Genomic DNA, 26,113 nt, shown 5'->3' with positions numbered 1-26,113 from the left:
TAAACGTTTAAATGGCGAACGATTAAAATCAGCTTTCACCTCTACAATTGGAGAAAATAGGACAAAAAGTCAAGTTATTTATATCAGCACCAAGTTTCCCTTCAAGTTATAGAATTTGTTTTATGGCAAATTTGCAAATTTATAAAGTCATAGCGCAAACGTTAATATAAACATTATACACAATAATATTATAGCCGCTACATAGGCAATAGCAGCTTGTTATGAACAATATATCTTGTTCGGAGCAGCTAATGCAAGAAAGTTCCAAAACAACTGAAAGCATTGTACCCAGATGGTGCAAGCTAACAGCGATTTTCTTTGAAACAAAACAAAAGGTTGGTTAGAGAGTCAACACCTTTAGTTTAGAGTTAGACTTTTGAGCGAAATTGTACATAACACCACACAAGAGGACCACCAAAATAAACAGTAAAAATGTGATTATTTCTTGGTGTTGTGACTCCCAAATGGGTTTCAATACTTCTTCAATATTTGCATATTCAACTTCTTTTTCATCTGTTTCCTCATTGAGCTCGAAGTCGAAGGTGGTTGGTTTGGAGGAGATAATGATTGGACCAGCTGATATGGTGTATTTCTCTCCAGTTGGTGTTATTTCGCGTCGTCGACGTATTGTTTCGCACTAGTGTAACGAAGGTCATTCTGAGTTTTAAATCTCTTCTGTTAATTGCTTTTTCCATAGAGTTTTAGCATAAAAACGCATCAACATTAAGATAGATATAATAATAGTATTGGGTTGATCAAAGTATTAACATAATTGGGATGTTGAGTGCAAGTTTATTTCCTCTGGTAAAACGAATCGTAACAAAATATTCACCAAGCCAGATTAGAAAGATAATCATAAGGAACTGTACATGGCGGGATTTTGTTTGCTTGCACAATTGTAACGATTATGATTTCTGTGTTTAAGTTTTGGAATCGAGATTACGTGAGGTTGTCGCCCGTTTTTCTCGTGGTGAGACTATTGCTGTGTTTGTTTTGTATCTTTAATCGGATTTAATCGTTGCATTCTATTTGAATAAGATCGTACAGGCAAACTAAGGTAATAATAAAGTTGATTTGGTAACCTACAAAAAGTGTTGAACGTTACAATACTCTAATATGATTTAGGGCAGGGGTGGGCAAACTTTTCAGTGCAAGGGCCGCATTCAAAAGTTCTTAATCTCAAGGGGCCGCATAGTATTTCACCAACGACCGCCACTTGCTTGCTTGTTTTTTTTAAATAACTGGTCTAAAGAATTAGGTTTATATCATATAAAATTTCTTACTTGACGCATAGGTTTAGCTAAACTGAGCTAACTGTTTATGACGTCATAATCTGTATTGTGACGATTGCGGTGCCTGTTCTTTCGCATTGTTTGCAGACAATAACCGGATAAAAAGCCTGGTACATATGGTTACTAGTCTGGTAATCTTTTTTATCCAGTCTCAAGAAATCTGTTTTTAGCAGTTTCAAAATCAAAATATTTGGCAAAATAATTTTAGTTACGTCACCGCCGCCAGCACGTGTATTTCAACATACATGGTCACAGCCGCACAAACTCGTCTCCGCGGCCGCATGTGGCCGTACGGCCGCAGGTTGTGCACCCTCGATTTAGCCCAAAATATAAAAACAGTTCAATAAATGTTATTGCTTTCTATAGGCAAAAGTCGCTTTGCGAATTGTCAAAATACTTCCAATTTAACTTGAGTTTATTTTCCTTGGTAAGAGAACACGTAGCGACACAGTTTAATTAAATCAATCAACAAGCCGGAAATAGCTGCACGAAGTTAAAACGATATGGTGCGCACAATAGTGAATTGCACGGTTGGTGGATCATGACTAGGGCGATTATTTTTTGACCTGAAAAACGAAAAATTTTGACCTACAAATTAAAATTTTTGACAAATTTAGACTTAAAAAAACTCTTTTTTGACAAAATTTTGACCTATGAAAAATTCAAGTAGTTAAATTACACATTATTGTACAAAAAGTTAAAATATGGCTGTAGGCTACTCTGTAGAGCAAAAGAATGTGCAAAAATCTGAACACAGACCTAGCCTGTTCTGAAAAGGGAAATGAGCTAATTAAAAATAACTACCAAAAAACTGCAGCTAAGACCCAACGAAAATTATTCAATACATTTGTCTAAACGAAAGATACATGAAGTACCTAAAGCAAAACCGAAGCAATAGCTGCAGCTGCCGTAAAATGACTTGGCACGTACTAAAATTTTGCACGTTTTGAGATGTGTTGAGCATCACGCCATATCAACCTAATTATTTCACTCACTTGATGGTTTATGATTCACAATAAGTAGGCAATGGGCCAATTACAACAGTATAAAGTAGGCTACAAGGTGTAAAATAAACAGTTCACTGACAGTACAACCTCTACAAGACCACGACAATGCAGTTTGTAAACAATTTTAACTTGGTAAAAAATTTTGACTTTTTTTGACAAGTCAAAAAATAATCGCCCTAATCATGACTAAACGCGCTGCAGCTAAAAGGTGTGGTTCATATATTTGGTTCATAATTTAGGTACATATTAGACATCAACTTTTTCCATTACATGTTGTGAAGGTAAACACATCATTAGACATATGGGTTTACAACACAATACTTCAGCTAAAAAATGCACACCTGGCTGTAATGACAGGATAGACTGGAGTAGAAGCCGAGTTCATTTTCTCTGTTGCCCAGCACGAGATCATCTACAACAGGTATTGCATTAAAGTTAAGTTTTTATGCATTGAAAAATACTTGACAATAAGTAATAGGCTATCTATGCGACAACTAAAGGTAGCGCACACAGGACAGGGACATAAAAAAAAAACTTATAACCACTTGCTGACAACCAGAATGCCAGTAAAGTAGAACAAAACGTATCCCTTTGATCGCCACATTAAACGCTGTGACAAAGCAATTGTCATCATCCGTAAAGTAACGGAAGGCAAACCAATCAGCGTAGGAAGAAAAGACTAGTTAACCAGGTCGCTAATTTTACAAAAAGATTACAGTGGACCTTGAACGTCGTGTTGATTTTAAGTTTCGTTACATAGGCTACTATTTCGGTAGCTTGGACGGAAAAAACATAGGGGAAGGGCGTTTTGGCGGATGGGTCCCCTTGCTACTGTTACCGAATTTTTTCGGCAGGCCTGATAAATCGATCTGATGCACCAAGCCTGCTTACCTAATTCGCAACCGGTCCAGAACCCTGCAATAACGGCTCACCACTAAAGCCAAATACTCCCGCACACTGGTTTAGCTTATGGGCACGGACTTATATTTAAAACAATGTAAAAACGACGTACGTTACACCGGGCACGTGGCAACCCACCCCCAATACTAACAACACCACCACCACGTTTCACGGCGCCCAGAGAAAAAGCCATATCAACGACTAGCGACGCGCTATTTAAGGCATGTGGAACAAGAAGGCACACTCCGGCTCAATCAACGCCTTGCAAACCAATCGCCCCTAAGGGGAAGCAGCGGGGGTGCCACTGCCACAACACAAAAACGTAATTAAGGTGCCACAACGAAAAAGAACGAAAACAATAAGTGACGGTGACAAAAACCAATAAGCAAATAAAATTTCGCTACACTACGTAATTGTGCTCTTTGTTGTTTAACAACCCCCAAAAAGAAGTTAAATACAGTGAAATGCTCCATCTAAAATCTAAACCATTAATACCCTCGCGTTCTGTAAAGTTGAGTGTGTGCGTGGCGTGATTTGGAAGTGCTTCTAATTTTTGTCTCCGCAGGCCCAATAAGTTCAACATTGTGCTATGTTTCTGTCATTTCTTTAGATTTGCTTTGCCCGGTTTGGAACAGTAAATTTCGAATATGGAACTTACTTCAACATGAAAGTTGTCGGCGGAAACAGGAACATCATTAAGTTTTACTTCCGCACAAACATATTCAGGAACAGTAACTATATCACCGTCGCTCAGTGGATTCTCAAACGAATCGTTGCCATACAAATCCAAGGTCACCTGAAATTCTCCCTTTGCTGGTTCGGATTGAAGTCCTATTTTTCTGTACAACGTGTTCAAACAAGTTCAACTTGCCCAAAAGATTTTTTCTTTGGGATAAGCTGTTAAACCAAGGATGAAAAATAATAAAAAATTATCGCTGGTAGAATTGGATTTTTGGATACTTGTTTGCTATTTACCTTATCTCCGGGTCGATTTCGGAGGAGCTGGCTGTAACATTGGCATCAAACTCACAAGTAAAGTTGACGCAGAAGGCCATGTATCGCTGAACTGGTGTCGAAAGATCAAGGTATTTTTGGTTCCATACGATGTATGTCAGTTTGATCAGTCCACCCGAATCCTAGCAAAAATAAAATTTCAACATAAACTGAAATTTACCACATTGCTTGTTGCCACGCATCTGCGGTGATATTGTCAATGAAACTAATCGATGACTTACTGAAGCAACTGGGGCACATTGTGTTAGGTTAAAAACAAAAAAACGGTTGTTGTATGTTTGTCACACAACTCGGTTCTACATCTCCAGGTTTAACATCCTCGCTCGGCGCAATATACAAAATGTCAAGATTTGATGAGTTCAAATTTTTTAGATTTTCTTCGTCTAATCTGCAAGAGAAAAAACAATTTGGTTTTAAGTGGAGTAAGAGGATAAGGTTTTTTTACAAATTTAATAAAACATAGGCTTGTTCTCACATATAATTGATAACAATCATTAAACCTGTGTTTGGACTCTTTTTTGCATCTTGCATGCTGTATTAATGGTAGAGCTACTAACGTAAGAACTCACAGTGGCCACGTTTGCAAGAAATTGCTGACCCAGGAATTATTGTCACCGTAAACGTTTATGCTCCGTGACGTCACCTATCGGAAATTCCCAAACCTGGCTACTGTGAGTTCTTACGTTAGTAGTTCTACCGTACTTAATCAGGCCATAAAAGTGATAAAGCTGCTCAGTGAAAAATGACAAGATGGCAAGTTTTACTATCAAACAAAGCTATCTTTAAGATAACTGTGCCAGGTTGAAGCGTTACAAATTCAATGTTTATTACTCAATAATCGTTGTTTCTCCGCATGTGATTGATTGTGGTGTTGGAGGCGATGGAGGAGGGGGAGGACAAACTGAAAAGCAACAACATTTATTATTTAGGGACATCAACATTAGAAAGCAATTAATCAAACAAACAATGTAGAACACAAATTGACCATGCTCTCAAATTAAAATTAATGACAATTTCGCTTTTTTTAGAAAATGATAAGCGAAAAAAGAAGTAGACACGGCACAAATGAATGGTATTTTTTCTTTAAGTATGTTTTAAACATTGTCTTTTGCAATCATTTGTCCTTTTTGTTTTGTATTATTGTTCTTCGTAATAGATATTTTTAGTTAAACTATAATACTTGAACATCAAATATTTACGTTTTTATTTAAACTTACGTGTTTTTAACAAAGCTCAATGTCAAAATGATGGTAAATAGTTCTTTATAGACTGGACCAGCAGGTGAACTTTTTTTATGTACACAAATTTTAACAAAATCGCACCTTTATTCGAAACGGGTAGGTGGTTTGTGAATGGGGCAGTTAAGGGTCGAAATTTCCGCATGGTGTCGCCACGCAACAGTTATAATTGTCATAACGGCACAAACGCGCGCAAATTTGGAAGCCTCAAAACAACTCCACTCCGTCATATTTTTACCATAAAACACTGTTATTTGCCAACATAAATCAATTAAAAATGGATTATTCTAAATGGACAACATACAGATTATAATCTGAGTTAAATATGTGCCAAAACAACCGGCAAGAAAGAGGATTTAAAGATGCGTTGTATTTCTGTTCTTTTTTTTTGCAATAGCTTCTTGTTTTTTTCTCTGCATTCAGGCTTATGATAGGAATGACAACTTTGCTTGTGATGTGAGCTTGATGGAGAATGTAGGTAGCAGCTCTGAGTTACAGTGGCCCAAAATAGATACTTAAATAACCAGCTTGGACCAAATACCACACACAACTGAGGAACAAGTGAAAGTTTCTTTTCAAGTCCACATGTGATAAAATTTCCAACAATGATGTGAAGGCTATTGTGAAAGGACGCCTAGTCTGAAATGTTTATCTGAGTTTTGTTTAAGTGACATTGTACATGCTTCATTGAAAAAAAAAATGTTTTATAAAATGTCAAAATGGAAAACAGTGGAGAAATTGTAAATTCAGAATGAGTGCAGCAAGAAGAGGGCTTGTTGCTGCATGCAAACATCTAACAGCCATAGCTCTTATGGTTTTCAAATTTCACATCACAGAAGAGCTATCTGTTAAGAAAAGTTGTACACCACCCTGCAAAACAAATTGAAAAGTAAATTACTTTATTTATTACATGTACTGTATAGTGGTGACTTGTAAACCATGTTTTCTACAAATTAAAAAATTGAATGAAACACAACTGAACAAAGTAAGTGCAAGGAATGTTAACCACTGAAAGTTTCGCATAACATCACCAAAATTTAGGGATATTATTTTGGCAACTGAAAGAAGAAATATGGAAAACTATGTGACTCTTTGCACTGTCTACAGAAGCAATATGCCATGCAGGTCTGTTTATTGACAACCAACAGTCATACCTTGCTGCAACACCAGATGCAAAAGCAGAGGAAACTGATTTGGTTAAGATTAAATGTCCATATAGTAAAAAAAATGAAATTATTACTGAAGGTGCTAACTTCCCATACCTGAATTTGTGAGTGATAAATTACAAAACCTTCAATTAAAAAAAATCGTAAATACTACTTTCAGATTCAAGGACAAATAGGCATTGCTAATAAGCAGTACTGGTACTTATCATGTATTTCTTATAATTTCATGTATTCCTTTATAAGAAATACATCATACTTTTTGGGCTCTTGATTTAGGCTTAAAATCTTTTTTAACCCACCTTTATTGTTTTGTGGCCATTTGGTAAAATAATGTAAGAAACAAACCACAAAAAAGTATTCACAGAGACCAAGTTTGTTGGTAATCATAATTACTGTCAAAAATACACACACCTAAATAAAATAAAAACATGGATGCTTTAATGCAACAGCCAGATAGTCCTATAGACAACCCACAAACAAAACACATCGTCCTGGACAGAACTGCCATAACCTAACTGGCATACACAAAAAAAATTAACACTTATCTCTAACAATACATTGCCTAACATTTGTCCACATAAAACAAACAAAAATAAGTTTATTTGACAGGCACAGCATAATGAGGCGTGGATTGCATTAATATCTTGTATATTTTAGCTAGTCCTATGACTCTCTCAACATGGATCTTTTCTGATGCAGTATGCCTCTCCTTTAGTTACTACTGAAATAAGCTTGCTTTTTCCTTTTAGCATTGTGGTTAGGAATGTCAACAAATACATCAAAGGATGTAAACCAATCTTGCACTCTGATTCCTCCATCTGCCATAATGCTGTCTTTGGGTTAAGAAAACTCTGAGGCATTTTAGTATAGTACAGAATCTTCTATTACTTGCCTATCACTTGCACATCCTCCATAAAAATTACTTAGAACAGTCACCAGCCCTTTTGGTAAAATTCCAACCAGAATCTTTATGGTATTTTTACATGTTGAAAATGTGGAATTTTGAGCTTTAACATTTGTTGTTGTTTTTATTTTTGTGGCGTCCAAAATAACTCTGGTAGCAGGAAACTGCTGTTTAAATTTGGCGATCATTGATTGATCAACAACTTCTCGTGCTGGCCATGTATTAATTTCTTTCATCTGATAGAATAAATAAATTATCGGTTTCCACAACTTTTCAGTTTAAGGGTCATAACGCTTGATAGCCACCATTCTTTTCTCATAAAGTTGACTATTAGGTGGAAATTTATGGCCACCTTTACTTTCCAGGCAATTTGGCACACAACAGTATTGTGACATTGTATCAGCAATATGATTAATTTCTTAAACTTTGCTTTCAAACGTTCGACTTCATCAGACAACAGTAGTCCCGCAATACAAATCCCCTGCTAACCATAACTGTTGCGTGGCGACATCGTGTGGTCATTTAATATTTTAATTAACTGCCCCATTGATTAACACTCACCTCTGGTCACATTTACTGCCATGTTATGATCTTGTGTACCAGATCCACCGAACAGGTCACTCATGTACATAAGTCGCACTATATTGCCTCCATTATTCCAAGTGTCCATAATTGCAGGACTGCCATGCGTACCAAACATCGCTGGTGACCCAAGTATACCTGAGACTTCTTCGAGCCAGTTTATCTAAAAATCCAGAAACGCAAATGTTAAGTTATACCTTGTGGTTTAAGTTTGTTTGTTTGTTTCATTCTTATCTTCTTTAGGAGAGTCACGCCTGATTGTATTATGCTCAAATGAGTGGTAACGTTTTATTGAAGTATTTTGGCTTCCAGGTAGCTGGTTATTCAAGTCAGGTCAAGATTTTACTCAGTTGAAGCAATGCCACTCAAGTTTTTTTTAAGTAAATACGGGCTGTCAAGACAAGGGGATTAAAATACAACGCGGTTGTGCTAACCACTTGGCCATTTAGCGACAACCGAAATGTTTGGCATATATTTATTTATACAACGTGCGCACACGAGGAGCTCGTCAAAACTTACAAAAATAAAGTTTCCCGGTGCCAACGAAGCCTTCACGTCGAAACGAAAACTACATTGCTCAGCTGCCTGGAATGTCAAAATGCAATATGATCCACGTGGCAGCTGTGGTCCTAACTCAATGGTATTGAATTCTTCACTGTGTGTTGACCCACATTCGCCACCCTCTGAAAACATGTTGAAAAATTGTGCAGTATAAAACACTTTTTAGAACAGCGATTCCCAAACTGAGGTCGACGCGGTTTCCGAAGAGAAGTAATTTAAACATTGCTTATGTACAAACGATGTTTAGTGTTTTTCAAGCGCAGAACTATATCAAAGTTTTCCAGCCAATACCTTTTGTCTGGTACCTCCAGGTTAATTCGTTGATTGTACTATTGGTACAAAACAGCAAAAGATTGCCACTATTTGATAGAACACCACCGACCGCCGCCCAGCGTTCCGAGGGTGCTTACACCATCATAAACCTGTACGACAGTGGCGGCTCGTGCCTAAAATTTGTGGGGGTTCTGCTTCAAATTTTAGCCTTTATTGAACAAATATTAGTTGACAATATATAGAAAAGCCACATTTCTAGTTTTCTAGCAATTGTTTTGTGTACAAAAACAAATCTTAATCGGCAACTCCATTGTGACGTAATGTTTGTTACGCAATAATGTACAGAAGTGTAAACCGCAGACGGTATCATTGGGGAATTTTGTTTACTTGCACAGCGACGGACCAAACTTAATAACATGCAGGAAAAAAGTGGCACAAAACACACGTGACACAGACTCGAAACGAAGCGGTTGTAAATACGGTAAAACACAACAACAGTACATAGAAAAAAATATTAATAAATGAGTCGAAAAAGATCGAAGTATATTAGTTGGACAACATTAAAGTAAAACTGGTTATAACTAGTGATGTACCGAATCGGCGAAATTACGATTCGGCCGAAACCGAATATTCGGCGGTTTTGCCGAATAAATTCGGCCGAATCAACCGAATCATTTATGACGTCACGCGAAGTCGTACGCTACGCGTTTGACATGAAAAAAATGTTTATCTACCAGGCAATTAGTGCAGAATAGTTGTGTTTCGTCCTCATTTCAGTTCTGTAGGGTTTAAAATTGCCTCAAGCATGATTGGCAACCTGTCAATGAGTTGCTAATTTTTTTGACAACAGTGGGAAACCGATAATGTGTTGAAAAAGATAAAAATTGACGTGATTTTCGTTATGTTTGGGCTTTTAAAAGATTTGCGTGGTACCTTAAGCAGAAAAGACACGTTTAACGCTTTACATTTATGTTCGTAAAAGATTCGGTTTCGGCCGAATCGCAACAAATTATTCGGCCGAAACCGAATCTTTGCAAAAATGACCGATTCGGCCTGTAACGTATTAATTTTGAGTTTTATTAATTTGCGTTTGTTTTATGGAGTTTCCATTTTCATATCCGTTTCCATACTCCTTTGACTTCGTGTCAGAAGGTATTTGTTTGGTTGAAATGTTTATCAGTTGCCTTTTCATGTTGCAGTTCGTTTGCAAGTCTTTCCAACGGTCAAAGTTCATTTTCGGACAAAGTTCAGAGTTGTTTGAATATATCACGTCGCCATGGGCACAAAATTGTAAGATTGAAGGTCTTACAGCCTTGCGTGTTCAGATTGGATATTAATTGCTCCAGAAGTTGATTGTTTTTGTAGTTTATTCGATTCTACTCAGAGCGGATCCACGAATATCAGTTCAATGCAGCACAACAGAATATAAGTAGAATGGAATAACGCTCGGCCTAACTTACTACGTATATATATAGATCTAGACAAACCGTCAGTTATTTCAAATATTGTTTACCAACGCTCAACGGTTATGCAATATCAGGCTCTGAAGCTATTGTCCAACTTAACGGTCAGCATCTTAGCAACTCTCCAACCACTGCGCTTTTGTGGTGACAACGCAGTCTGAGTAAACACAAACAACTTCGTACACAACGAGTTAGTAGGGGGAACAAAAGACCGTTACTGCACTCAATCAATCGGCTGTCAGTGGACAAGCATTATTTAGGGCGTTGGACAAGATATCAAAAGGGTCATTCAAATTCCAACGGTTCGTTGCTAGTAAACAACGGGAACAAACATTTTACTAATGGAAACTCCATAAAACAAACGCAAATTAATAAAACTCAAAATTAATACGTTACAGGCCGAATAAATCCGGCAAACCGAATATTCGGTACATCTCTAGTTATAACCATGACTACTAGCTAACACACTTGCTATTCAGTCATTAATATGGTCATGTATCATTTAGGTAACTTATAGCCACAGTCAGCATTTTCAACATATTTTATGGCACTTCACAGATTATAATTACCACAAAAAAACTATCCATAAAGCTTTTAATTTGTATCATAACTGATAAATTTAACGACCACATTACATTTGTGTCAGAACTTGTTTATTTTATTCAACATCTTTACTTAACTTTTGTGTACAACTAGTAATTGTTTTTAAGGCTCTTAACTGCTATACTTGTTGCGTTATTTGGTGGCAAGTAGCTTATAATTCATTTTTTTGAAGTGCAAAAGTCTCCAAGCTTTGAAAATTACAACACTCTCACTTAAATTTAAAACATATTATTGAACCTTGTGCTTCTATTTTACAACTTAAATGAATCATAAAGTTATAGTTTGAGCAAAATAATGGATAGCTTCTTCCTTGATTTCCAAATGACAACTGAGAAACTGTTTTTTTTTTCCTTCTATTTAGTGCTATCACTGCAAGTGCAAGTCTTTTTGGAAATAATGGTGTTCCTTAGAAAAGTTTGCATCCTTTTTAGTGTTGACAAGAATCGTTTTGCCTTTGAGAGACTCATGGAAATTGCTGGCTAACTGGCTTTTCTTTTTAAAAGTTTCAGTAACTTTTCTAACAACAGGATATGCTTGGTGGTAACTACTATCTCCGCTGTAGAATGTTCATTCTTGAGAAACATTTCCTGTGAAGCAATTTAGCAGCTACTGTTTAGAGAAACAGTACATGTCCATTATATCAATACACAAGATTGCAAATACTGTCCACATGGTGTGTTAAGAAACCAAAACTTGAAATTGTCATCACTAAGATATTTCAAAATTCCTGTTGCTTGTGCAATTGTTTGTTCTGCATTTAATATTGCCTAAATTTCAGTAAGGCATTTAACTTCACAGTCACAAAGCTATTTTTTCTTTGTTGGCATTCAAAACTAAAACTGAGTAGTTCTTGTGGTTGCTTATTCCTGCATGACATATTAGGAATAGCGGATGTTTTATCCCAGTTTTCTTAACTTTTTATTCAGGTTTTTATTATAAAGGTTAATCGTGACTTTTCAAACGGTTAGATGACCTTTTTTTCTTTTTCAAGGTGGTAGATACACTTTTTAAGTAGATACACTTTTTTGGGTAGATACACTTTTTTCACCCTTTTTAATTCAATGATCACTGCAAAAACTAAAGCCCACTTACAGTCATCTTAAAAAAACCACGACTAACCTTCAAAGAATAAATTAAAAGATGACAAAATAATTATTTAACTGTGCTCACTGTCGAACTTAAGAATATAGCAAACGGGTTTAGTTTTGTAGCACAGTAAACCCGGAACAGACAACACTGAACTACAGGCCGGTTCACACGCTGCGTGATTGGTGGAGCTGCGCGAGCCGCAGAACCCTGTCGCCTATTTCGCCCAGCTTGTAGCTTCCCAACTGCGCATGCGCACAAGTGCAAAACGTCATAAAACGTCACGATTAGTCATGAAACTGGAGCTGCAGTTCCACCATAGATAACATATTAATGCCATAATTTTTTTTAAATGAAAAAAATGCCGATCAAGGCGGAAATTTTACTTATAAAAATTATACTTTAGAATAAAAAAATAAGTATCATGAAAGTTATCTGTAATGTTGTGGTGGGAATATTAAGTAAAAATATCTAGGGGGTGCTGCAGCTCCGCAGCACCCTAGCACGAGCCGCCCCTGCTGTACGACCACAAAACAAAGTATAATTGGATAACCGATACCGGTCAATAGATAACTAGACTATTTCCTAAAGTTATTTGAAAAAGAATAACCGTGTTTACCCACAATGAACCTTCTTGTAACCCTAAAGCATTGACAATGCATAATAGCTGTTATGCGTTTTACCATGTCTTACAACGACGACAATTTGTCTTGGTAAAAAACCTTAAATTGAACTTAAAATTTAAAATGCCTCAACGCAACTCAAATACAGCACATTTTTTTACCTCCCAATGGGCGTCAGATTCAATATATCCATTTGACAAGTAATGGTCGAAGGAGCATCGCTCATAATAATAATAGCAGCAAAAATACAATTGCTGTCGATTTGAATTGTACCGCTGTTGCTGGAAATTTTTTGGTTGTTACAAATCCCATTTACTGAAATAGTGAAAAACAATTATATGCTTTAAAATAAAGTAGGCCTAAGTTTATTTCCTTACCTTGATGTGTTGCAAGAATAGTGAAAACAACGAACAACGAGCCCCATTTTGTAAAGAACATGTTTCAACGATTAGCCGAAATTTAAACAAAATGCTTTAACATTCACATGCACTGAGCAACCAACAGGAAATCTATATGTTGCGTTTCGCATATACAACGTTTTGTAACAAAGGGAGGTCCGAAGGATGTGATTAGATTAATCATCAGCGACGCAACAAATAGCTGATGTTTCTGCAACTACAACATTCTGCAACACAGTTGTAACACAATGAATTTATGTCCACAAAAAACTCTTACACAAAACAGGTTTTTTAGTAAATTTACATGCAAACAGCACGAAAGCTTTAAACAATACTCCGGGAAATAAGCTAAATTGATAAGGTTTATCTGATGTAAAAGTGAACAGTAAAATTTATTTAGTCCGGTTAACAATTTAGACGGTAAAAACTAGTGGTGCATCACGGTGTGAGACAATTTAGCCAGTCCAACAACCATTAAAAAACAGCGATAACGCGTCATAGATCAAAAGCCAGGGTGATAATAATGGCTGGAGTAACAACCTGGTGGACGAAACGTTTCTTTAAAATTTTCCTATTACGTACAATTTCATGGACTCGCCAATTTGCCATAACCCTGTTGCCTTGAAAATTGCGACTGTTTGACTTTATATTTGCACTAACGTCGTGGGACGCCCGTCATCATGACAGGTTTGGGGGTTTTGGCTAGATTCGGCCGTTTGGCTAAATTTTAAATTTTGGCCCCAACTTTTAGAGGTAATTTGGGTGCATCAATATAGCATAAAATGCAAACAGATCTTGAGGAGGAATGCCTTGCTTGGTTACCTACATCTACATCAGTGATTCTTAACCTTTTTACAACGGCCGAACCCCTACGACATTTTTCAGCCTTTGGTCGAACCCCAAAGTTACATCCTAGGTTTTTAACCCATTTTGTTTGGTGGGTCATAATTAGAACGTTGTGGCAACAGTTACTGTTTGTCTTTTTGTTAAATTCTGACACAATACTATAAGCAATGATTGCTTTAATTCCGGCAATTTTTTTTTTAGTTTTTACCAAAATAAAGCATTGTATTTTTAGCATCTGTACACAAACATGAAAAAGATGAAGTAATAAGTTTTTTCTGCCAACACAATTTCGTTGTGTTTCTGCTTACGAACAACGCGAACATTGCTCTTTGTTATATCAAAAATAAAACCTTAGTGCAGAGGTGCACAATCATTTTGCTAGGACGGCCGAATCGCAGATTCTTATTTCACCAATGACCGTCATTTACCTGCTTATTTTTGTTTTAAAATACTTGTTTTATATCATGTATTTACCATCTAATTGCGCCCAAAAAGCCCAGATTAATTTCTATCTCGGTGCACAGATTGAGCTGCACAACGAGGAGATCAGTCTTCAGTGTTTATGATGTCATAATCTATATGGTGATGCTTGTGGTACCTGTTTTGTTCGCATTGTTGGCACACTATAGGCGTACAAAAAGTCTGACACATATGGTTATTAGGCTGGTAATACTCTTTTTAGTACCACAAAAATTGTTTAGGGCAATTTAAAACACCCCTGCCTAAGTTTAACCTTCCAGTCATGGGCGTCCGCAGCGGGGGGCAAGCCCCCCTGGAAAAAAGAAAAACGCAAACGGTCGGAGAATCTGCAACTTAAAACAAAACACAATAAACATTCACACAGTGTTATACAAAAACTATTCCTGGAACGTAAACTGAAGACGCCGTGGGTCTCCACCCCTTTATTACAAGTGTAACTGTAACAGAACAGAATAAGGTTTTGCAACAAATTAAATGAATCGAACATTATTACTTAACAATAGTTCGGTAACAAGCATATTATTACGTCATTGATGGATGTGTTAAACAGGCATTATGTGATATCTTTACTGTATTTTGTTACATCTGATAAGGTTCGTCAATGTAAATCCTACTTCCGTTAAAAAGTATTTGCCAACCTACCACATACTTCAGTGATGTTTAATATTGTGTTTATTGTATTATTTTGCTACTTTGGGATTGGCAAGAATGAGTAGCACAGTCAGATGATTTTTGTTCTGAAATACTGTTTATCGAACGGCGATGTGACGATAGTTTTGCCCTCCCCTGTATTTTTTCCTGCGGACTCCCATGCTTCCAATGTTTTGTAATTTAGCAAAAACAAATTGCCGTTTTTAGCGTCTATAGGCCTTAAAGTTTGACAAAAACGAGTATTTGCATTGAACTAAAAAAGACCTTCGTCGAACCTCTGATTCGGCGTTGCCGAACTCCTGGGGTTCGATCGAACCCCGGTTAAGAACCACTGATCTACATTTTTACCGCAAACCAGTTTGCCGCGGTAAAGTGGTTGAAAATTCTAGCAGGTTTGGGATGTGCGTTGATCGTTGTCAATTGTGGAAACCAAAAGATCAATTGCGGGGATCTCCCTAAATGAAAAGAAAACATTCGTGTGCAAGCAAAACACCACTAGTCGGGCGTTGGCCGTGGGTAGTCGGATGTTCTGTAAGTTTCGTCTAGGAATTTTGATAAAAGAAGCCTAAATGGACCCAAAACAAAAAGATTTCATACGTTGTTGGGAAAAGGTGTTTCAAAACTTTCTTTTTCCTGTGCCGATATGTCTAAACATGGAAAGTTTTCGCGAAGGTACAGTAAAATTTATAGCGTTGCTTCAATTGAAATGATAAAAAAATTCTAAATTGGCAAAACCCTTGTGGTGTGTAAAAAATTATAAATTTGCAGAATATTTGTGATATTAACTGTGAACTTTGTTGTTTAGTGCATGAGCGTCTTTGTGATTGTGAAGTGAAAAAAAGTCAAAGAGAGCAGGTTGATATATTGCTGAATAGTTTGTTGAAATCGGAATTAAAGGATATATTTAATGAGTTTAAAGAAGCATGGGAAAAGTGCCCAGGTAAAATTTTGTATTTTACTCTAGTATGTGTTTTAATTATGGAATACTAAAACATTTATGTTATGAAACAACATTTGATGATTTTAGTCAGCACACAACAACTGCAAATCATTTTAACTGTTGTTTTTGTTTGTTTTAGAACAAAAATGGCTTTATGATTTGGTGTTTGAGAAGGAAACATGTGATTTATCAAAACATATTCACCATGTTGAAAACATTGACGCCATCAAAAGGGTTATGCACAAATTAAAACCTGAACTGCACAATATTGATGGGATAGAGTTTATTGAATCATTAAGCGATTTTTTTTCTCCTGAAGAAAGGTTAAAACTATTTTTAAAATGTAACATTTTAACCCAATAAATTAAAAAGTTTTAGAATAGTTACATTGTATTAACGAAATATACATACTAAAATAAAACACTTTAGGCAAAAATTTATTTGTTTGTTTCCAACAATCACCAATTGGTACATTTTTGGACTTGTAAACTCATGTTTTTTAGGAGTCAAATAATGACTATTTTGGAAACCAAGGGAAACATACATGGTCTTTGGAAGATTTTTGAGATCCTACCAAGCAAAAACCCAGTCTGGAAGAATAAAATGTTTGACTTTGTCAAGGAACAGCGACTAAGGAAAACTAATGGTGGTCTGATTAAAGAAGCTCTTGAGGAATACTTTGATGTTGGCAAGTCAATTTATTTGTTTTATGCCTGTTTAATGTTATATTTTTTACCCAATAAAACCCCCATCTCAATTAAGCCTACACCTGTGGTTTGTATTCATAAATTTACAACAATTTTCTAAACATTTTTGACCTGTCATGTAATTAGTTGATTTGCACTTAAATGCTGTTTGAAACTTTAAATTTTTTTTTTGATATTTCACTTTAAATTCTGTAAAAATTTTGCAAGCATGTATGGGCAGAATTTTACATGACCAACATTGCAATTTTAACATTATTCAATCACAAACCAGGTTTTAAACAAATAAAAAATGCCTCATCAGAATTGCAGCAACTATGTTGTTTCCCACTTGATGACAAATTTAGAGTCTAATAAAGTTTACTGTTGCACTATTTAGGCTTTTTTGCATGAAACTGAAACATACTACTGATTTGTTTTAGTTATGCTTAGTCACTACATTTTTCATTGCTAAAAGAAGTAAACTGAACTTAATATCAATCTAAGCACAATGTATTTTCTCCTTTTTATCCTACCAAACTTTTGCAAAGGCTTTGATCAGGATAAAAATGATCATTCTACTGGGGCACTGAAAAGTACATCAGGTGGAGCAGAAGAAAATGCAACAACATCTCATCATAAAATTGGTCATGTAGAAGAGGTGGCCTCTTCCTCACAAGAGAAAACTGAGGTACATCTTTTGTTTTAAAGCACAACTTGAGTTGGGTTTAGTTTAATTTTGATTTAAGTTGAATTTATTAACAAGAAGCACATATGGTAATGCTGATATTAATATGTATTTCTACACACACATATATATGTTTGTGTGTATGTATAATCTGCAAAGAGTTGTACACTGGGTTTGAGAGAGAAACATAAACTGTTTGGACAACTGGTAATATGTTAATACATATAGTTGCTTTATAGGGAGCAATTCCTCCCGAGTTTGTTTCACTTCATGGAGAAATGGTGGTTCCATTTTTTCAAGCTGAAAATGATGAGTTTGCACAACACAATTCACTTGCTGAACAACAGGTCAATATCAATGTTTGGTCAGTTTATGCCCAAAGAACAATTGCCCAGAAGTATCAATATGTACCATACCAACAAGTATCAGTAATATCAACCAAGGAGTGGGGTGTAGATCATTGCAGAAAGTTAATAAACCACTTTTGTATTGCCAGGAACCACAATCAGAAGATGAATCAATTGCAAATGTGTCCGAAAATTCAAGTGGATCAGAAAACTCAACTAAATCAGATGTTGAAGAAAGTCAAGCTGATTGTACGTCTACCTGTGTTTTTATTTTGTAAAATAGCTTTATGAGAAGTTTACCAAACACCATAAATACTGCCAGTACTTACCTTGTAAAGTTTATCCAAAAGTAAATTTGTATGAAAAATTGTTTCAAACTTAGATTTAAACTTGCTTTTTTGGTTTTGATGTTTAGCAGAGACAGAGGAAGTCAATGAATCCAGCAATGAGTCAGACTTTGAACTGCGTGGGTATCAAAAGGTGTTGGTTAATGCAGCTTTACAAGGAAGTAATTGTATCTTATGTGCACCACCTGGTATGTGGCACATTGCTAACAAATACACATATCTTATATATATATGCTTTATTGTTTTGTTTCTCAGTCTACTTTTAATTTTATTGTACTAATAAATTCTTTAAAACTTATCAGCTGTTATTATTGTTTACAACTTCTCAATTGTTCTTAATGATGCCCTCACCAAGTCGGTTTGGAGTCACATTTTTTCAATTAACGAAACTTTTTTTAAAACTTTATTGAAAGTAGTTGTATCTAGTTGGCTGTGAGGGTGGGCAAAATTGCATTATACTGTGTTTTTAGAATGTTGTTATATTCTAGGTTTTTCCAAAATCATGTGAAACAAGCACAGATTTGTTTCTTATTAAGCTACTGAAATTGCAACAAAAGCTTGCAAATGTACTATGCTTTTTGTATATTGCCTCGTCCTTCTTGACAGAACTTTGTTAGCTTTTAAGAAACAAAAACAACTATAAATAACCGTGAAGCTATACTTTTGAATCACTTAAGGAGAAATTTCACTCACTCTGAAAACTACTGTAGCCCACTGGAAGCAAAAATTACGGACATTAGCAATGTCTTTAAAAATTATTTATAAACTCAAATTTCACATCTGAATGCTGCAAATTTGTCTATGATTGTGTGTCTAATTTTCTCTTCAGTGCTTAACAACATCAATCATTTTCAGGCAGTGGAAAGACTCTAATTGCTGGCCAAATTATACTGCGACTTTTAGAAAAATATCCTGGTTGCAGAGTTCTTTTCTTTGCCCCTTCTGTAGCTTTGGTAAACCAGCAAAAACAGAGATTGACGTCATACTTTAATGGAAAATATGAGTAAGTCTGTTGAGACACCATGACTAAGTTCATGTTTTGTTTGCAAGACTTGTAAATATAAGTTTCTGTTTATGTGACGAGTTTGTAAAAAATCGTTTTGTTAAAAGGGTTGGCTGTGTTCATGGGAGGTCTGAAAATGAAACAGACCTTCGCATTGGAAGACTGCAAGTGATATGCTTAACACCACAGATTTTGATCAATAACTTGTTGGTCAGTATAACAAATATATATAGAAGTAGAAGTATATGCAAATAGGTGGCATTGGGCCCAAATTTCCAAATTTTGTTTTATTTCATTACCAATGTTTTGCATGTTAAGTTTTAGTATTGACTTCATACGATAAATACATTTATCCAACCATCGGTCTTGAAACCAAGAAAGTATTTTGTTTCAGAAAAAAAGTCACCCTGAGGACAAAGAACTAAAAATTTCCATGACAGATTTTAAGTGCTTTATTTTTGACGAATGTCATCATTGCATTGATAAGAACCCCTATGGAAGTTTAATGCAGCAATATGCAAACCTGAAAAACAGTGAAGAAGAATGTGATTTGCCCCTGGTTTGTAATTAAGTTGATCTAGATTTTTAGTGCAGGAAATGATATGCTTAAATATAAAAAATAATGTTTGTAGATTAAAAACGTTTTTTTTACCTGAAAAAACAGAATTCTGATTAACTTGTGTAACTTGGAATGTGTTACAGGTCGTTGGCCTTACAGCTACTCTTGGTGTTGGCTCTTCAACTGAAATGACCAAAGTAAAAGACAACATCAAGCTGTTATGCGCCAATATGGATGCCTATGGGGGTATTCACACTATTAATACAAAAGCTGATGTTGAAGAGCTGCACCAGTTTATTGCACATCCAGAGGAAGGTTAAACAAAAATCTTGTATACAAGTTATTATTTCGGCGATGTAGGGATAAACACAAAAGAAATGCACAAAATAGCACATGAAGCAGCAGCAAAAAGTGTAATAAAAACAAATATAACATCACTACCATCTAATCATTCTCTCCCTGTAAAGTTGGGCGTCAAACTCATTTGGCTTTCATGTTACTGTAGAATACTTGAAACAGAGTGCAAATGACCTTTTTTAACAATTAAATATTAATCTTTTGTGTCGCAAATCATTTTCAAAGCCATGTGCTGTCTATAGTATGTATATCACAATTAATGGGAAAATGGAAATATTTTTTAAGATTTAAGTTTACACAGACTTTAGTTCATTAAAACATTTAAAGAAAAATGCCATGAGGTTCATTATAGTCTTTGTACACCAAGCACTAAGCTAAGTAATAGTGTTATTGAGTTTGAAGTATAAATATTGGTAAAAACAAACTCCCTTTTATTTTGTGGTTTTATAGAGATAATTAGGCTAGAGGAAAGAAAAACTGATCAATTTATGTCTTGCTTGGAGCAGTTTGTTAGTACTTTGCTTCTTAAGTTGGAACAATTTGGAGGTAAGATACTGAGTAATGTAATATACAGTTTTTCAGTCTGAACGTCATTTGCACATTTTTAACCAAAGGAAATAACTAATGCATTAATCTAATAACAGACACAACTTCTCTTCTGTAGTTTTCAAGTTTTTTGAAAGCTCTTTGGCGGACTGCAGTTTGAAAGAGTTTCAAGATATGAATAAAAGTTCTTCCCAGTTCCGTATGAGGTGCAGTACACTCCGTAAATGTATTGAGACTTCTCAAATACACATAAGAAGAGAGGCAGTGTCAATCATGGAGTACTTGGAGGTTGGTATAATTTCAGTGAAATGGTAAAAAAATGGAAACACATTTAAACAAAACAATAATGTGCAAAAGTTAACAAAGAAATGTATTTGTTTGATTTCTTTTAGATATGTCAAAAGGCATCCTCATTTTATTATCACTGCCAAGCCAGTGATGCATTAGGTGTACTAACTGGGTTTCTTGATGAAATTACTGAAAGATCAGCAGAAGACGAAAATGACACTGAAGTTGAACTTTTTCAAAGCCTACAAGGTTAATTAAAGTTGTAAAATTTAAAAACAATGTAACGTATAGAGCCATTACATGATAAGTAAATTGCACACTTTTGTGGGTCTAATCAGTACATCTGCAGACAAGAAATTGGTCATATGAAGCAGTGTAGCTAGTTCATGACATCCAATTTTTTTTTCAAATTTTGCTCTAGGCCACAACTGGGTATTAACCACAGAGGAACTAGTTCCACTGTAGTGCCACGAGGTGTCTACACCAGTTCATATGGCCATGTTTTGTTTTAATCTGCAGTGATGAGACCTTATGTGTCAAAACAATGTGGCTGTCTGCAACTTACTTATTATAACATGGTTTGCAACAAAAAATGACCGACAATAAATAGTTACTTCTATAGTGTGTTTGACAGTAATGAATTGCGATAACATCAAACTGCTTTGTTATAGCCAAGATAGCTGAACTAGAAGGATTGACATTGGAGTTTGATTGCAACAACCAACACTTAATAGAAATCCAGGACAAAATTTTGAAAACATTTGCAAGCCAACCTAACTCCAGAATTATGGTCCTTGTGTCAGAACGTTCATTTACTGAAGCAATACAGGTATTGTTTGCTTACTGGCCGCACTAAAATTTCTGTTATTTTTTCAGTGGGGTTTCAATATATGATACATTTAACCTTTAAGTGAAGTAGGAATAGGCTGTAGATGTCAAATAAAATACAATAAAAAATACAGTAGTATTTATCTGCCCAATAGTTTCAAAACACCACTGTAAGTGTTTGCAAGTCTTCTAGTTCCAATGTCTTTTCTAGTGTGATAGTACATACAGGCTATTTAGGTTTGTATTAAAAATTTTAAAATCTAAAATCCAATAAATGAAATCATAAGATGTTATCTCTGTGGTGTTTAATTTAACCATGATTTTTACTGTAATTATTTAAGATGCACTATTGTTTCCTTATAGAAATGGATGAATGACAATGATAAACTGAAGAGTTTTAATGCAGAACTGTTTGTTGGTGTGGTAAATGCAAATCGGGATGCTTTAAGTAAGTAGTTTAGGTTTAAGTTTTTTTGTTACAGGAAAAAATAGAATAATGTCTGGCTGTAACACATTTTATAGAAGTTTATAGAGGCCAAATGTTAACCCATGTCACATTTTCTTTTAAACAATGCAACAAAACCTATTTATGGTGAGTTATATTATGTAGCCCTTGTAAAACAAGATGTTGATAGAATATATGCACTGATTATACAATGTCACATGCTTACTGTTTGTCATTTTGTTGTTTGTTCTTTTGATGTAAGCAGTTACATTTTTTAGAAATGGGTCCTGAGAAACAACAGAAAATTTTGAAAGCTTTTCGGGAAGGAGAGCACAAGATTCTTGTTTGTACCATTGGAGCAGCTGCGGAGGGATTGGATGTTGTTGACTGTAATTTGGTTATCACATACAACTGTGAACACAACGAGATCACATTGGTTCAGACCAGAGGTAATCTCTCAAGCCCAGTATGTATTGCTGATGTAGCCCGATGATGCATAGATTACAAGTCATTTAATACCCAGCCCATAAATATGAAACTCGGACGTATTTACTGTCAAAACACTCATCGCATATTGGAAGGAAAACGGAATAAGAGAACTGGCAACATGAATTTATTCATTTGCACTTATACCATTACTTACCCCAACTTTTATGCAGCTAACAAATGACGGTGACTTCCATTTTTACGGTCATGCAGATTTTCTTTTGATTATCCTATCCTGTAATTTAAAACGAAATGTGTTAAACTTTATGTATGCATAACTTGCACTAATTTTTTAACATCAAAACATTAGGGGTTACAATCGCAGGTGTTTAGTTTTTGTCATATTTTAGTATGCAGTTTACAATCGCGTTAATATGTATGTCTAGCTTAAGACTTTGTTTTTTTAGGTTTTTTAATTTTCTAGTTGTACTTTTATATGATCTGAATAGGCCTTATTAAACCGATTGTTTCTATCCTGATAGGAAGAGTTAGAAAACAAGGTGGAGTGATGGTTAAGATGTTCAAGTCCCACTCATCTCTATTAAGAGATAGACTAAATTTATTCAAGGAAATTCTAATGAAAAAGGCCACAACTGAAGTACAGAAAGATATATTGGAAGACAGAGAAAAGTTTTTAACGGAGGTAAAAAGATGTGTTGCCTGAACTGTGTATTTAATGGTATAACATAGGGTTTTCCAACAAAGTCATTATTATATACAAGGTTGCCATGCCATTCATATTTCTAAGACCTGTCCTTATTTTAAAGATGTTTTTTCAAAAAACTTATTCTCCTGTTTTATACTACAATTTTGTTATGCAGATTAGGAAAAACCAGCACGAAAGTAACTTGAATTTCCAGATTTGGTGTGGTAAATTGATGAGGGCATTGGCAATAAAGCAAAATGCCAAAGAATATCATTTGCATTGCAGAAAATGCCTGGAATTTGCTTGCTCCACATTAGATGTCAAGTAACTGTTCACACACTTTCATAGTTGATCTATAAACATTAACAAGCAGGTTTTTAAATGCAAGTAAAATAACCTGTACTCCAGGAAAAGATTATTAGAAATTTTGTAGTTTGATTTAGACTTCCTGCAAAATAACTGATTTTAAAAGTTGCTTACATTTTTGAAAATTGAGACTTGATTTAAATACTTATGCTTAGAAGATTGTCAGCTGGCCAAGTCATCAACATGGAGAAAAGTTTTGAAGAAAAATACACAACTCGTGACCACCCAAGAAAAAAGTTTATGGGGCCCGGCTGGGAAAAAAAGAGCAAAATTCAATGCAAAAAATGTGGCAATGATTGGGGATTAAAAGCAGAATGGAAAAGCTTGTTGATTTTTCCTTTCCCTAAAATGGTGTCATTTAGTATTGTTGATCCAGATAACAAAAATCAAATTTGGTCTCCTAAAACTTGGAGCAAGGCACACTTTTATATTCCTGAGGTAGATTTAGAGGATCTTGTGAAGATGCTTAACAAGGAAGAGCAGTAAACAGTAAAATTGTTGTTACCTGAAGCATTTAATAATAATTTTGTCAAGAAAAAATATGTGTGTTTTGTTATTTTGCCTGTTGCACTAAATCAACATCTAAATAAATTGTGTGATGTTTATAGCATTAGATGTACACTTTTTTGTATATATTAGATATTTCCTAATCAATACTTACCCACTGTATATTGTTTTTTACTGTTTCACTACATCAACATTTAAAAAAAATTGTGGGATATTTATAGCTTTAGATATTCATATTATGTGTGTATATTGGACATGTCTTAACTAATCCATATCAATTAATCGTTTCCCCCGCAGTCGTGCTATATTCACAGTGTGTCAAACTCCATCCCTAATGACCTCATGCCACACACCGCTTCATAATATGGTGTAGCTGCAGCATGTTTAGTCATGTTTCACCAACTGTGCCATTCATTATTTTGCGCTCCCATACCGTTTCGACGTTGCACACCTATTTCTGGCTTGGTGATTGTTTAGTGCCATTGGACGCTATATGTGCTTTTACAAAGCAAACTAAAGTTAACTCAATACTTAACCACTGTGAAACAAATAACCACTGTGAAACAAAATGTTACCTGGCACTTGAAACTGTCTTCATTTCAATGTTTGTTATGTATTGCACTTGAACTATTCATACTACACTTGAACCATGTATTGCACTTGATTTTCTGCGTCTGTAAAAACAATTTCTGTCAAATTTTATACTTTTCTATTGCCTTTTCAAACCACTAACTTAATCTTTCGCATAACACTTCCCACTCTGTGGTACATTGTGTTTTGTACAGAAACATTTTATTTTGTGTTGTTCTTTGATTTCATGTGTGTCGTATTTTTAGCAACTTACACAATAAAAATCGATAGATCTGCTTTCTTATATTTTTTGTGCCACAAAGTACTCACAATTATCATGCACCAAGCCTATTATAGTTTTTTTTAACGGGGTCTCCGGAGAAGTAGATTGCGGGCGTTTGTACATTTCTGCCCTTCCTCCTTTAGGTGCAAAGAGCGAGTTGTGAAGTATACTAAAGCAAAACATTGTGTCTAATTTTTTTTTGGGGGGAGAGGGGTGGGGGGAACCTGTTTTTTGTTCACAAGGGTGTAGCCCAGGGGTTCCCAAACTTTTTTGGTCTGTGGCCCAAATGTCTATTTAATAGCGATTCATGGCTCACCACATGCTGAAATTTGGGCACACAAAAAAAAATAATAACTCAAAAACAGGCGAAATTTTTTGGCAATTTATTTTTAATGAGACACATGCTCCTGAAATTTGGCTACAAGATTCGGAATTCTTTGCAAATATTATGGTTTTTAAAACAAAGCGCATAATATCTACAGTATAACAAAACAGTAGAATCTGTTCAAATGGTTCTGTGGCCCATTGAAAATGTCTTGGTGGCCTAGTACTGGGCCATGGCCCACGCCCCACAGTTTGGGAACCACTGGTGTAGCCTGTAGCGAGGTAATCAACAAATTTCACAGAACCCATCCCGAATGATAAAAAATTTAAAAAAGCGTATGTACAAAATCTTAATTGCATTTTTCACGGACAGTGAAATGCCCTTAATATACAAATCAGATTTTTTACCGTGATACTTTTAAACCAAAAATTAATATTTCGACATTTAGTTTATTTTCATCAAAGCGTGACAAATTCCCGCTTAGTGTGCAGGAAGCGTGACCAACCCAAATTGTCAATCAATACATGTGACGAGTCAAGCGGTTGCATTTGCACAGGAAACAGGAATATATATTTTTGGCCCTTGAAAAACTATATGTCAGCAAAGTACTTCAGATTTAAATACAGCAAAAGCAGTTCATGTATTAGGAACTTGAAACCAATAAAGCTGACCTGTTACAATTAGGCAAACGTGCTTAACAATTAAAACTATACGGTTTTGCGAAACTATACGGTTTTGCGAAATTAAACGTGTTGATAAAATCAAACATATCCAAAAAGTAACAGGTGTTTCTTGGTACCAAACACACATCC

The 26,113-nt window shown here is 35.3% G+C and overlaps 1 protein-coding gene, 1 long non-coding RNA gene and 1 pseudogene across 3 annotated transcripts; 1 reads left to right on the top strand and 2 right to left on the bottom strand.

The window, feature by feature from the left end:
- Nucleotides 1–448: 448 nt before the first annotated feature.
- On the bottom strand, nucleotides 449–13,150 carry LOC145228207 (uncharacterized; annotated as a pseudogene). Its single transcript, XR_013860038.1, has 10 exons — nucleotides 13,090–13,150; nucleotides 8,956–9,069; nucleotides 8,623–8,786; nucleotides 8,083–8,266; nucleotides 5,045–5,114; nucleotides 4,435–4,601; nucleotides 4,175–4,335; nucleotides 3,858–4,038; nucleotides 2,641–2,711; nucleotides 449–657 (listed from the first exon to the last, which is right to left on the bottom strand). The product of XR_013860038.1 is annotated as an uncharacterized LOC145228207 (transcript).
- Nucleotides 13,151–15,564: 2,414 nt separating this feature from the next.
- Nucleotides 15,565–24,573, top strand: LOC145230016 (ATP-dependent RNA helicase DHX58-like). The gene is made up of 21 exons (XM_080095369.1): nucleotides 15,565–15,759; nucleotides 15,893–16,027; nucleotides 16,167–16,350; nucleotides 16,531–16,715; nucleotides 17,262–17,401; nucleotides 17,638–17,745; nucleotides 17,895–17,994; nucleotides 18,161–18,280; nucleotides 18,948–19,095; nucleotides 19,203–19,305; nucleotides 19,490–19,654; nucleotides 19,798–19,969; nucleotides 20,462–20,557; nucleotides 20,676–20,845; nucleotides 20,950–21,094; nucleotides 21,517–21,674; nucleotides 22,037–22,121; nucleotides 22,397–22,567; nucleotides 23,087–23,247; nucleotides 23,426–23,574; nucleotides 23,772–24,573. Exons 1-21 carry the CDS (start codon nucleotides 15,657–15,659, stop codon nucleotides 24,100–24,102), a joined length of 3,129 nt encoding a protein of 1,042 aa, XP_079951495.1. The 5' UTR covers nucleotides 15,565–15,656; the 3' UTR covers nucleotides 24,103–24,573.
- LOC145230017 (uncharacterized) lies at nucleotides 19,563–25,134 on the bottom strand. Its single transcript, XR_013860540.1, has 6 exons — nucleotides 25,024–25,134; nucleotides 24,699–24,797; nucleotides 22,762–22,839; nucleotides 22,345–22,529; nucleotides 19,748–21,087; nucleotides 19,563–19,618 (listed from the first exon to the last, which is right to left on the bottom strand). It is a non-coding gene; the product is annotated as an uncharacterized LOC145230017 (long non-coding RNA).
- Between the last annotated feature and the right edge of the window lie 979 nt (nucleotides 25,135–26,113).

The sequence above is a fragment of the Phallusia mammillata genome, chromosome 5 (genome assembly GCF_965637545.1).
Source record: "Phallusia mammillata chromosome 5, kaPhaMamm4.hap1.1, whole genome shotgun sequence".
In the NCBI taxonomy this organism is placed as follows: domain Eukaryota; kingdom Metazoa; phylum Chordata; class Ascidiacea; order Phlebobranchia; family Ascidiidae; genus Phallusia; species Phallusia mammillata.
The sequence above is the reverse complement of the archived record's forward strand: the minus strand, read 5'-3'. Positions and strand labels throughout refer to the sequence as shown.